At 40.5% G+C, this 13154-nt stretch overlaps 1 protein-coding gene across 4 annotated transcripts in view; it reads right to left on the reverse strand.

The window, feature by feature from the left end:
- rab11fip3 (RAB11 family interacting protein 3 (class II)) overlaps nt 1-13154 on the reverse strand; it is a 74311-nt gene that overhangs the window by 31301 nt on the left and 29856 nt on the right. For 2 of the 4 annotated variants that reach the window (XM_017700820.2, XM_017700819.2), the window contains exon 3: nt 5389-5462. In XM_017700820.2, the coding sequence (XP_017556309.1) occupies nt 5389-5462 (74 nt within the window). Of the gene's footprint in view, nt 1-955; nt 1254-5388; nt 5463-13154 lie in introns of those variants that run through there. The other 2 variants (XM_037536672.1, XM_037536671.1) reach the window with 2 other exon arrangements.

Genomic DNA, 13154 nt, shown 5'->3' on the forward strand with positions numbered 1-13154 from the left:
GTCCAGTGAGTCCACTCTAATACTCAGTTGATACCATTACCAAGGAGACAACCAACTGCCCAGTGAACAGGCTAAACTCAGTCGAGGGAGAAAAACATGGTGTCAGCAAATCTTTTTTCCTTCGACCTTCATTAAGAGACAAAATCATACAGCACAGACGTAGCACAGCAAGAACAAACATAAGCAAAACTTACAATCCACTACAACTGACAGAAAAGTTTGGACCCTTGAAAAATAACAGCGAACACACCAAAGCTAGAAAACAACACATACTGAATTGTGCCGTGCCTGAGATACCGTGCAACATTTCTAAAGTTTAACATATGCTGAGACCTTGTTGGCCTCCCAAAAAAATACTACTTTGGGGGGCATTAAAAAACTTTTGAAAAATCATACATAAGCATCAACTGCAACTGTACTATTTATATTTGTCTTACATGACAAACAGAATCAAATGAAAGATTTCCATCAAATCTTAAACAAAATGTATAATTAAAGTTAAGATGCTCCCTCACAGCACATTATTACATGGATGGTTATGAATATGCTTCCTTATGTCTCAGATATTGTTTTACATTTTTTGTGAGTATAATGTGCATTTTTTTTGTCTTGGCGGGGAAGTACATGCAAGTGTTATAAGGCAAAACCACTTAAGACCTCTGTCTTACCATTCTAAATAATATATATAAAATGTAGTGATTTTAGATTGTAAATAAATGGTTCACTATAAAGAAAGCTGGCAAGTTTCTCTACAATGACATCACACAAACCAGTCTGAATGACTTTGTTTACAATCTAATAGACTGAATTGTTTTGATTTTTAGAAAAGGTGAAATTCCTGTTTAAACCAGCCTGATCAACACCTGTTTGTCACCACTTCGAGCTATACCGTCATCCTCAACATAAGCAAGCTACAAGAAGGTAAGTTCAAAGCTGACCACAGTGCCTACTTTACCTCCACGAACGCTGGTGGAGCTCCAGAAGCAGAAGGGCCCAGAGGGCTGGAGGCCATGCCTAGAACCATGACCTCAACCTGGGACAAGACACTAAGCAGGAAAGTATCCCTCTATCAGAACTCCAAAGACACACAGCGCTTTCTTCCACCTCTCACTCATTCACAATGCTTCAGAAGACAGAAAGAAGAGACTGAGAGAAAGGAAAAAGAGAGACATTGGAAAGGAATGAGACAGACAGGAAGAAAGAAAGACAAAGTAAGCGAGAGAGTGTGAGTGAGGACGTGTCTAAAGTGTAATCCTTGGAAAACTGAAGTGTAGCCTATGAAGTCCGAAGGGCAAAACAACCAGGAATAGGCGGGGCCTTCAACCCCTCTCATCCCCCCTCCCCCCCCATCTTTAGATTTACTGTGCGTGTGTTTCCTCTCTAAATTAAATCAGCCCAAACGTCCAAACAATCTGAATATCAGCACCTCAGACAATTAAACATCTTTAATGGAAACACCTCACTAAGACAAAAGTACAGTGTATTTATGTGTTAACAGCCTCTTCAGGGTTGCTAGATTGGGCAGGATGACCTAGAGTAATGTTAATAATACTTGTTTATGAGTTCTGTTTTTTCATTATCTTGAGTGTTTCATGTAATAAATTTGAATAAAATGTTTAAATACTTAAACAAGCGATTAAAATGTCAAAGCACAGCAAAGTAAATCAATAATAATTAGTAATAACACTAACTAATGTTTGAAATAATAAACAATCTTATAAAATGTGCGTGTTTAGGTGAGAATGTGCACAAGTTTAGGAAATAATATTCTGTGTCTGTGTGTGTGTGTGTGTGTGTGTGTACCCATGAGAGGGTTTGCATGTTTTACTGCTGGATGTTGCGCTCCACCCGGCCACCTTGCATGTTTTGAGAGCAAACGGAGAAACAACGTATTCATTCATTCGAAGGAGAGGGAGGGGATTCGGAAAGAAGAGAGGAAATGTCAACTCCCGTAAACTCCCAGGTGCGCCTCTCTCCTCAAAACGTCCATTCAGAGAGCTCTTAACCGCACTCACAAACACACTCAGAAGTGCACTGACCCTCACAATTCATCAGCACCTGTGTGCTTAGCACAGCTTCACTTACTAAACTTCATGATGGTAACTGATACAAACCCTTTGGAATTCGCACCTTTGGAATTTCGCACCAATTTCACATGGTCAATTTTTAAATAAAAAAATAAATAAATAAATAAATTTAAAAAGCTAAAACGTGATCTCAAGTGACCTATTAACTCTGGAAAAAGGGTAAATCTTTTGCCAGTATCAAGCATCAAACACTGGGCCAATATAACAGTGAAATGCTTTATATATTTAATAACAGGGTCCTGACCTTTTGCGACTCACAGCCCACACAAACAACCGTAAAAGATTTCATGTCCCACAAGAAGATTTAACCAATCCAATCATTCTTTCTGACTCCTAATCAGACAGCTGATGTTGCTTGGCAACTATTACGAGCTGGATATGCAGATGAGGAAGGTTACAGATAGAGTTCTGGCTCAATTCAACAGGTTTAGATGCACACTAGCAAAACCATCTCCAAATGACAGTGTAAATCATTTAAATTCAAAATTTGATAAAAACTCTGAATATACAACTCAGAGTAGAACTTGTTTGTTTTTCGAGTTCCAGCTGTATTTTCTTTGTTTTGGTTTATTCTTGGTTTTCTTAGTTTTCTCAGTCTGAGACACTTATAGATGTCCCAGCTTCAGGATCTTTCTTTTTGAAAGACTCAGATTTAACTATTCATCCATGATGATGCTTTGTGATAGAAAAGTGAAACATTTTACTTGCACTCAAAATAAAAACATAAACTACCATTTTGCCACATCAATGAATGACCTTAATATTAATGTATCGTTTTTGTAAATAATTATTACAAAAATTCTGTCATTAAAATTACATTTGATTAAATATCTGTACTGTAACAATGTCGTGAAAAAAGGACCAGGGGCCATGGCCAACCAGTTGAAAACCACTGTAGTAATTTTTATTCCCTCTGGGACTGTTTAACCCTATTAAGCCAAGCACCTCAGTAGTGATCTGGTGACGTCCCTAGGAGTTATGGTAGGTGCATGTCCATATTAACCACAGAGAAACAAATCTACGTGATATCATGTTTTCTCTTACTATGTAAAAGAGGCACGAGGCTTCCTTCATTTTAATGGGTGCAGTTTGGATGGGTAAGCTCTTATTATTGACTAGGTTTATCAGAGTAATGCCAAAACACACCCAACATGTAAAGTCTACCCCAAATCAAATGTAGTCTGTGACAAATAGTAAACAAAACACAGCTGCGGTCAAAAGCTGGCCCCAATGTAGTATGCTGTTGTCTACCCATTTCTAAAGCCAAAAACTAATGTAAAAAATGCTGTTGTCATTTTTTTAAACAAATTTAATACTTACAATGTTTTTACTGCTTTAGCTCCTTTAAAGCTAAAATAGGCTGTCTCAAAATGCCAAAGCTAAGGTCTACTTCAATGCACTGAGCCATCCAAGGTAAGACGTAAATGGTTCATTAACATTTTTCATGCACATGGTGACAGTAATGAGAGTGATGAGGTTTAGGTTTTTATGTTTGCAGTGCTGTTTTTCCTCATCATTGTACAGCTCAGCTGTCTGATCTGAGCTGTCGTCTTCAGTGGATGCATGCTTTACAGTGAAATGTGCTGCAGTGTTCATGTACAAAGTTGGCCTAACCACTATTTCACAGGCCAAGTTCTCTTAACACCACTGATCCAAAATATGGTCACTCCCTCATTCACTGACCAAGAGGTGACCAACAAAGTTGTTCAAACGTCACTTGACCTCTGATGCACTGCTTATCACCAATACATTAAAATGGCCTCTTCAGGGTCACCAGCTCGGGGAGGATGACCCAGATCAGCATTTTATGCTACTTGCAATAATAACTGTATAAGTTATGTTACTCACTGTTTTGTTCGGTTTCTTGTGGTAAATTAAAAAAGGTTCAATTAAATAGTTACATAAGTACAATTTATACTTAACAGGGTAAAGTAAATTAATGATTACCAATAACACTAAATAATTACAAGATTTTTGTAATAACAGTAAAAATGACCATCTTAAAAACGTTTTCTATTCAGTCATTAAAACAAAACGTCTTGAACTCAAAATTTAGTAAGCAAACCTTTTCTTTGCTTCTTGACCAAAAAGCATTTTTCAAACCAATCATATGAAAGCAGCATTACACTCAATACTACACCAACATTTAAAGAAAACAGGCTGTCCGTGTATACATGTGCATGTGATGAGGATGCTAGATGATTAGCTAATTCAGTCAAGAAAAAAAAAAATTGTTCAAGAATTAGCGTATATTTCTGTTCAGGGTTGTGAAAAAGTGATTCATTGCTTTTTTCAAAAAAAGACACTAGAACATTAGTTCAGCAGAACAGGGAGGAACATGAATCAGGCAAAGAATGCAAAAAGGTGCCAATGCCATTTAGCCTTGTTCTCCACAGGAGCTGGTGAGTTATAGTTCTTAAGAGTTCAGTAATCTGATGTGTCAGTTCCACTGAACTGTGACAGTGAGAGAAAGTGATGTGTGAGTGTTCAGGTGCTCGTACGAAACAGTATCGCCTCATCAGCAGGTGGCGCCACAAGTGCACAACAAACAGCTCTGTCTCTCTGTGAAGTTTGATACAAAGTTAATTCCCTCCTCTCTTCCCTCTCTTTTAGGACGATAACCAGATTGACCACGTCTCCATTTGAAGAGGAAATGCAGAAGGACACTGATGTCTACATGAATGTCTCTGATGCTTCATCCATTCTTTCCAAGGCTCCAAACAATGCTCCAATCAAACGTCACTTATCTTGCATGTAAAATATGCCTATCAGTGCTGGACTTCGTTGGCTTTACTGCTGAGACAGTGCTTCTCCTTCTCTCTCTCTCTCTCTCTCTCTCTCTCTCTCTCTCTCTCTCTCTCTCTCTCTCTCTCTCTCTCTCTCACTCTCACTCATTCTTTTGCTCTCTATCCCACAGGCACATTGTTATGTTAAGACAAATTCTTAGAAAAGCTGAAATAATAAATGAATTCAATACAGTTTAGTTAAAACACAAACATATGTACAGACACAATGTCCTGGAATGCCAGTTATGCCAGCCACAAAGGATAATAACAGACGTGCTCAGCCCGGAGCTACCCAACATAACAAAGAAAAGGAGAGCACACACAGAGAGCGAGAGAAGCAGAGAGAGAGAGAGAGAGAGAGAGAGAGAGAGAGAGAGAGAGAGAGAGAGAGAGAGAGAGAGAGAGAGAGAGGAAGAGAGAGAGAGTGAGGGCAGCGAGAGTTCAGCCGGAAACAGTGGTATGGAGGACAGACACAGTGCAAACAAAACCACATTGTGTGTGCCTGTGCAGCATACCTCATCATATTCCTCTGCTGCTCCATTGGCGTCTGCTGAACTGAGCTGCAACCTGTAAAGATCTGGATCAGAACCTGTGAGAGAGAGTAGTAGAAATATTCAGTTCTTGTTCTCCAATGGGATGTTCATTACTCCTAAAACCTATTGATAAAATTCTAAGGGGCGTGTTTATATTTGTAAGTCCCTTGGTCTGAACCAAAAGAGATTATGATACACTGCTGCATTTTAGTTCTGGTTTGCTTAGCATTCACACTATTTAACACTGAACCAAAAGATACAAACCAAAGTCATAAGAGTAAAAGGTCACAACTGATTGGGCAGATATACAGTAACTGATGATATAAGCCTTGATCCTGATTTGTTGGTTTTATTTATGTTTCATTATGTTATCTGTGATATTAAGAGCAATAAGCCACAAGACTCCTTGAGTTACAGTGGTTTTGCAAAATGCAAAGCAGAGTAAAACAGCCTTGAGTGGCTTACTGCTTTTACATTAGAGAGAAACCCTGGACACTTGATGGATAATGTCATGTGCAGTCAACCGTGCAAATTGAGTATTTTGAAAATGAATTTAAATGTGTCTCAGCTTCGTTTTAAAACAAACTATCTTTTCTATAATTACTGATTCAGAGCTTATATAGAGATGATGTGTCAGCATCCGAAAACAACATCAGAAACTTGTCTTTTCCACCAACCAAAGAAGTTATGCAGAGAGGAGACAACAGTTCGTTGCATCTTTGTGCTGTTTATATGTCTTTGATCTGTACTGTGTTCATATTTCAAACAAACCACATCAGACTTCGTTTTGCAGCAAACCAAGACCAATCTGCTCAGGGGGTCTCAGACCACTTATCTGGTGCATGCCGGAGTTCGGATGGTAGTGTTCTCACTGTAATAGACCACAGTAACAGCAATCACACCAGGGTTCATTTTAATCAAACCAAACCTGAACGCAAGTCTAAACGCACCCTAAATCACAAGTCAATTAAAAAAAAAAAAAAAAATTTTGTTGGTCAATTATTCATGTGAAATAAATCAATAAATTAATTGGCTTTAATGTGGCCTGTAAATAAAGTGCTGTAACAAGCCATATTATTTTTCCCCTAAATTAATTCATTAATTTTCCCCATATTTCCCCTCCTCAATTTAGTTATGTCCAATTCCACCCACTAGCTAGGTGTCCCCCCAGACACACAATACTACCAGAGCCGGTAGGTTGAATCTAGTACATACTTCCCTCCAGGACATGTGAACCTAACAAAATGTGTTCAAACTGCCACTAACGCAACATCACTGGACAGCTCAACATGCTTGGAGGAGAATGCTACTGGCCAATTCTGTTGCATCAGCTAACAGATGCCTGCGTGGGCTAGCATCGCACTGAGTGAAGAATGCCTCATTTGCAGTGAAATAATCAAAGTGGTGTCAATACCATCAGTAATAACAGCAATTCTTAGACTAAAGTGGATGGAGAGGTAGGGGATGTGGCAAAATGGCATATGATACTTCAAGAATTTTTTTATGATACACAATAAGTCATGATATTTAATTTTTCTAACATCTGATCGGTTAGAACAAACTCAGCCCACATTTTTAAAAATGCTATCAAAAGCTATTAATTTAATTATTTGTATTTTACATACAAGCACTGGATTTGTGCTGCGTTCAATTCCATTAAACAGGACTAATTATAATCAAATATGCAGTTGGTAAGCAGTTGGTAAGCACCTTTTAAGTACTTACGATATTCATGATATTCTCAGAAAAAGCATTGTGACATACTGTGATGTTATATATCACAATAATACAAAGCTCTAAGTAGATGTACTTCTTTTTTACATGCACACTGATATAAACAAACGCTGTGGGCACATATTCCATTTAAAGGCCTTTGATTTATGCTACAGATATATCAAATAACTAGTTTGTTGTAAATACTCACACACAATATTATTTCTCAAGCGCCCAGTGTTTTATGATAATTACCCCCCTAAACAATCTTCGAGTGAGAAGGGTTATTTGTGATGGCAGCACGTTTTTTTCACTGTATTGTAACTGCATTGGTTTGCTGAGCACCAGCTGCTAAGCACCACCTCAATTTATGCTGTGGGTAACTGTTACTACATCTCTGCACATACCAAAAAAGAAAACTTATACATTAGGCAACATTAGATACATTACATAAGATAATATTTGACCTGCAGCCTGTTTGGTCAGGTCTACATCAAATTCTGAACCTGCTGCTGCCCCTGACCAAGCTTTTCTATCTACTGCTGTGAAGGCGCAACAGCTAAACAAGCTAGAATTAGCCACTGGCAAACAAGATAGGCTGTAAAATGCTTTACAAACCACCTGGAAGAAAACCACATTCAAATGAACCTAATCAGTGCTCAAAAGCTGAGCTGAACCTGATATTATGACTTGATGGCTCATTCATATGCTGTAACACTGCCATGGAGAGAAAGCTGCTTTTTATTGACCACTCTGTTGCTTCACAAATCAACACCAGATGTTTTCTCTTCAGGTGATTGAAAAAAGCTAAGCCAGACATTAATATGTGACTACTTCACTTTTCATTTTCAGAAAAAGCTTCCAGACTTCACTTCTTTTTTGAGCTTTCAGTAGTTACCTGCTAACAAGTCTCTATTGGTAAACTGCTGCCCTCTTTGGGTTATATTTCACTGATGTTTCAAAAATTTTCTTTAAGGGGGGCGCTAGCGGGCCATGATGGAGTAGAAATGTGTATTTCAGAGCTCCTGCAGATTTCCTAACATTTCACTATCAAAAACCAATTCATACAGAACGTGACCAACATTAGTCTGTTAAAAGTTTCGAGCTTCAAAAGGATAAACAATATTACACGCTCTTTGCTAAATGGCAGATAAACTTTGCAAAATTAAGTACGACGGCAACACACTAGCAGCTAACACTAGATCGACGAGGCAGCGCACACCAGAAGATAAAGACCCACAACGCAAAAGCTCGGGCATGAGTGAGGAAGTAAAAGCTGAGATTTTAGCCTCCATACGAGGTGATATTTCCAAAATCATAAGAGAAGAAATACGGGGTGCACTGTCTGAAGACCTCGATGCTCTTAAGGCTGACATTAAAGCAGCGCGGGCCGAAATTGCTAGCAACGCTACCACAACACGAGCAGAAATCCCTTCTATGAAAACAGACACTGAAGACGTGAAAAGTGGACTATCAACGTGGTCTGATGAGGTATCTACATTGCAGACCACTGTAACTGAACTCCAGAGCGAGTTAGCGAAGCTACGGGACAAGTGTGAGGATATGGAGGAGAGAATGGGGCGCAGAAACATTCGTATAGCCGGCACTGACGAGTGGCCGAATTCCGCCAGCCCTAACGAGGTCTTCAAAATTATCAAAGAAGGGCTGAAGATGGATCGGGACGTAAAAGTCGACCGCTCACACCGAACACCTACATCAAAGAAACCGCGAGACAGTCCCCGTGTTATCATTGCTAAGCTGCATAACGACAGAGATGCCGCTGACATTCTGAGAAGAGCCAGGGACCATGCCCCGCTCTACAATGGCAAAAGGATTGCGATATTTCCAGATTACACTGCCAGCGTCGCCAAAGCTCGAGCTGCTTTCACGGATGCACAGAAAGCTTTACGAGGACGGGGAGGCGTGCTCTTTGGATTACTTTATCCAGCAAGATTTAAAATCACCTATAAAGAGGACAGTAAGGAATTTCGAGATCCCATAAAAGCCATGGATTACATCAAGGAGACTATTCTTCCTACTACAGACACAGAAACTGAAATTTAAACTTGCACTAAAAGCTACGTTGAGGCAACTTGCACCCTAATGCTCGAACATTGTTTTGCCTTTGTTTTAAGTTGCCTTTTCAACCAATAATTGTGAGTATGAATGCTTTGTTTTTCCATAATGGTATGTCTCAGGAAAAATGCCCAACATTGTTCCATTTAACTAATCCCCTTATGTACAGTTAAAGCTAGAATCGCCTTACACGTTTTGTATGAATATTTTTTGAAGATTTCACATGTTGTTAAAGTATGTACATTTACTTATATCTGCAGGAGCTTGAACTCCTATACATTATTTCTTTATATTTTCTCCTTTTCACTGCTATTGTACACAGCCAATCTTTGTGGCCTGTGTTTGTTACCGCTCAAGCGTAGTGGCTAGGGACTTAAACCCACATTTTGCATCATGTTAGTAACATGTAAAGTTAGAGAATGTTGTGTTTTTTGTGTTCTGATCCTTCTGTTCCCTGAGGATCTAACTACACTTAAACAAGCAACAGAGCATTTGCATGTCACCCTTGCAAGGCTTGGGAGTATTGTTCAGCAACGTCGTGGCACCCGCATTTTATGTCTTCATTTTGGGTTTTGACATTTACCTTATACATAGGCAAATTAATTTAATCGAAACAATGGTACATAAAGACAGGGAGGGCAGACTTATATTGGTAAATGGGACAATTGATGGAATAGCAGTATAATTTATAAATGTTTACACTCCTAACGAAGACATACCGGGGTTTGCCAAGTTAGTATTTAATACGATTGCAGAATACAGTTCCGGTCTCCTGATTATGGGAGGAGATTTTAATTGTGTCATGTCAAACTTAGATAGACAACCTGTTTCTCAAACACCCATATCTATAATGGGTAAAATGCTTAAAAACTTATCCGCAGAAGCCGGATTGGTGGATATATAGCGGCCCAAATTTCCCAAAAAGAGAAACTTCACCTTTTATTCGAACAGACATGCATCTTACTCACTCAATTACATTTTTACGGCTAAAGCTGAGTTACACAGAATTGAAGGTATCACAATATTGCCCATTACAATCTCTGATCATGCACTTGTTGTGATCCAGTGGGACATAGGCCTGACTATATCATTTAGGCAATGGAGACTTAACGCCTTCCTTCTTAATGATAAGGATTTCACTGCTCTCATCAAAACAGAGTTTAAGAATTATTTAGATACAAATAGAACACCTGAAACATCCCCTATTATGTTGTGGGATTGTGCAAAGGCTTATTTAAGAGGCAGTATTATCTCTTATGCAACAGCAAGAAAAAGGCAAAAGGCGTCAAAACAGCAAGAATTAGAGGAAAGAATAAGAGCACTGGAATATAAGCATAAACAGGGTAGATCACCCAACATTTTGAATGATCTAAATACAACCCGCAGAGAGCTCCAGGCCTTATTATCAGAAGAGATTGAGGGGAACTTACATTTTGTCAAACAACAGTATTATGAAAATGGAAATAGGGCAAGTAGACTTTTAGCCTTCAGACTTAAAAAACAGCAATCCTCAAACGTAGTTCAAAAGTTAAATCTAGGAGATAAATCTATTGTAAAACTGAGAGAAATAGCTGAAATGTTTGCAGAATTTTATAAAGTCTTGTACCAAGATACTGATACCTGTTCTGATGAGGCCAGTATAGCAAATTACTTACAAAATATAAACATTTCTGAATTTCTGATACAGTAGCTAAAGAATTGGATAAGCCAATTGAGGAAGGGGAAATAAAACATTATAAGTAATATAAATATTATAATAAAACATTATAATAAGTCATTTCATCCCTTAAGAATAATAAGTGTCCTGGCCCAGATGGTTTCATAAATGAATTCTATAAATGTTTTGAAGATATCCTCACTCCGCCTTTGTTGGATGCATATCGCTATGCTCTAGAAACCAAAACATTGGCACCATCGTGGTCTGATGCAACAATAGTAGTGTTGCATAAAGAAGGTAAGGACCTTACCGATTGTGGTTCATATAGACCATTGTCTATGCTCAATGGAGACTCAATGCTCAATTGTTCTAACAACTATACTCGCTAGACGATTAAATTACATAATAACTCAAATTATACATCCAGATCAAACCGGATTTATTACTGGGAGGCACTATGGAAATACGTTACGCCGTCTATTGAACATTATATCTCACCAAAAAGAGAAAAGGTCTATAACAACTATAATCTCTTCAGATGCCCAAAAGGCATTTGATCACGTGTCATGGAAATACCTAATTCAGACATTAAAGAGGTTTAAATTTGGCCCCAATTTTGTAGATTGGATATACACACACAACCTCACTGGCGGGGAAGGAGCCTGAGGTGGTGCGCGAGGTTGAGAGATACCGGCTAGATATAGTCGGGCTCACCTCAACACACAGCTTGGGCTCTGGGTCCAATCTCCTTGAGAGGGGCTGGACTTTATTCTTTTCTGGAGTTGCCCATGGTGAGAGGCAGCGGGCAAGTGTGGGCTTTCTCATAGCCCCTCGACTCGGTGCCTGTATGTTGGGGTTTTCTCCGGTGGACGAGAGGGTAGCTTCCCTACGCCTTCGGGTTGGGGAACGGGTCCTGACTGTTGTCTGTGCTTATGCACCGAACAGCAGTTCAGAGTACCCAGCCTTCTTAGAGTCCGTGGGAAGGGTGCTTGAAAGTGCTCCTCCTGGAGACTCTATTGTCCTACTGGGGGACTTCAACGCTCACGTGGGCAATGACAGTGAGACCTGGAGGGGTGTGATTGGGAGGAATGGCCTCTCTGATCTGAACCCGAGTGGTGTTCAGTTTTTGGACTTCTGCGCAAACCACAGTTTGTCCATCACGAACACCATGTTTGAACACAAGGATGTCCATAAGTGCACATGGCACCAGGACACCCTAGGCCGCAGTTCAATGATTGACTTTGTAGTCGTGTCATCGGACTTGCGGCCATGTGTTTTGGACACTCGGGTAAAGAGAGGAGCTGAGCTGTCAACTGATCACCACCTGGTGGTGAGTTGGATCAGGTGGTGGGGGAAGATGCCGGTCAGACCAGGTAAGCCCAAACGCATAGTGAGGGTTTGCTGGGAACGTCTAGCAGAAGAACCTGTCAGATTGATCTTCAACTCACACCTCCGTCAGAACTTTGACCAGATATCGGGGGAGGTGGGGGACATTGACTCAGAATGGGCCATGTTCCGTTCCTCCATTGCTGAAGCGGCTGACTGTAGCTGTGGCCGTAAGGTAGTTGGTGCGTGTTGGGGCGGTAATCCTCGAATCCGGTGGTGGACATCCCAGGTGAGAGATGCCGTCAAGCTGAAGAAGGAGTCCTACCGGGCATGGTTGGCCTGTGGGACACCAGAGGCAGCTGGCAGGTATCGACAGGCCAAGCGATCTGCGGCTTCAGTTGTTGCCAAGGCAAAAACCCGTGTATGGGAGGAGTTTGGTGAGGCCTTGGAAACTGACTTTAAGTCGGCTCTGAAAAGATTCTGGCAAACCGTCAGGCGACTCAGAAGGGGAAAGCAGTGTGCCACTAGCTCTGTATATAGTGGAGATGGTGTGCTGCTGACTTCGACTGAAGACGTCATTGGGCGGTGGAAGGAATACTTTGAGGACCTTCTCAATCCCACCGACACGTTCTCCAGTGAGGAGGCTGAGTCTGGGGACATGGGAATAGGCTTGCCCATTACTGAGGCCGAAGTCACTAAGGTAGTTAAGAAGCTCCTTGGTGGCAAGGCTCCAGGGGTGGATGAGATCCGCCCTGAGTTCCTCAAGGCTCTGGATGTTGTGGGGCTGTCACGCCTTTTCAACATTGCGTGGACATCGGGGGCGGTGCCACTGGATCGGCAGACTGGGGTGGTGGTGCCTCTTTTTAAAAAAGGGGACCGGAGGGTGTGTTCCAACTACAGGGGAATCACACTCCTCAGCCTCCCTGGCAGGGTCTATGCAGGGGTACTGGAGAAGAGAGTCCGGCTTATAGTCGAA

The sequence above is a fragment of the Pygocentrus nattereri genome, chromosome 3 (assembly GCF_015220715.1).
Source record: "Pygocentrus nattereri isolate fPygNat1 chromosome 3, fPygNat1.pri, whole genome shotgun sequence".
NCBI lineage: Eukaryota > Metazoa > Chordata > Actinopteri > Characiformes > Serrasalmidae > Pygocentrus > Pygocentrus nattereri.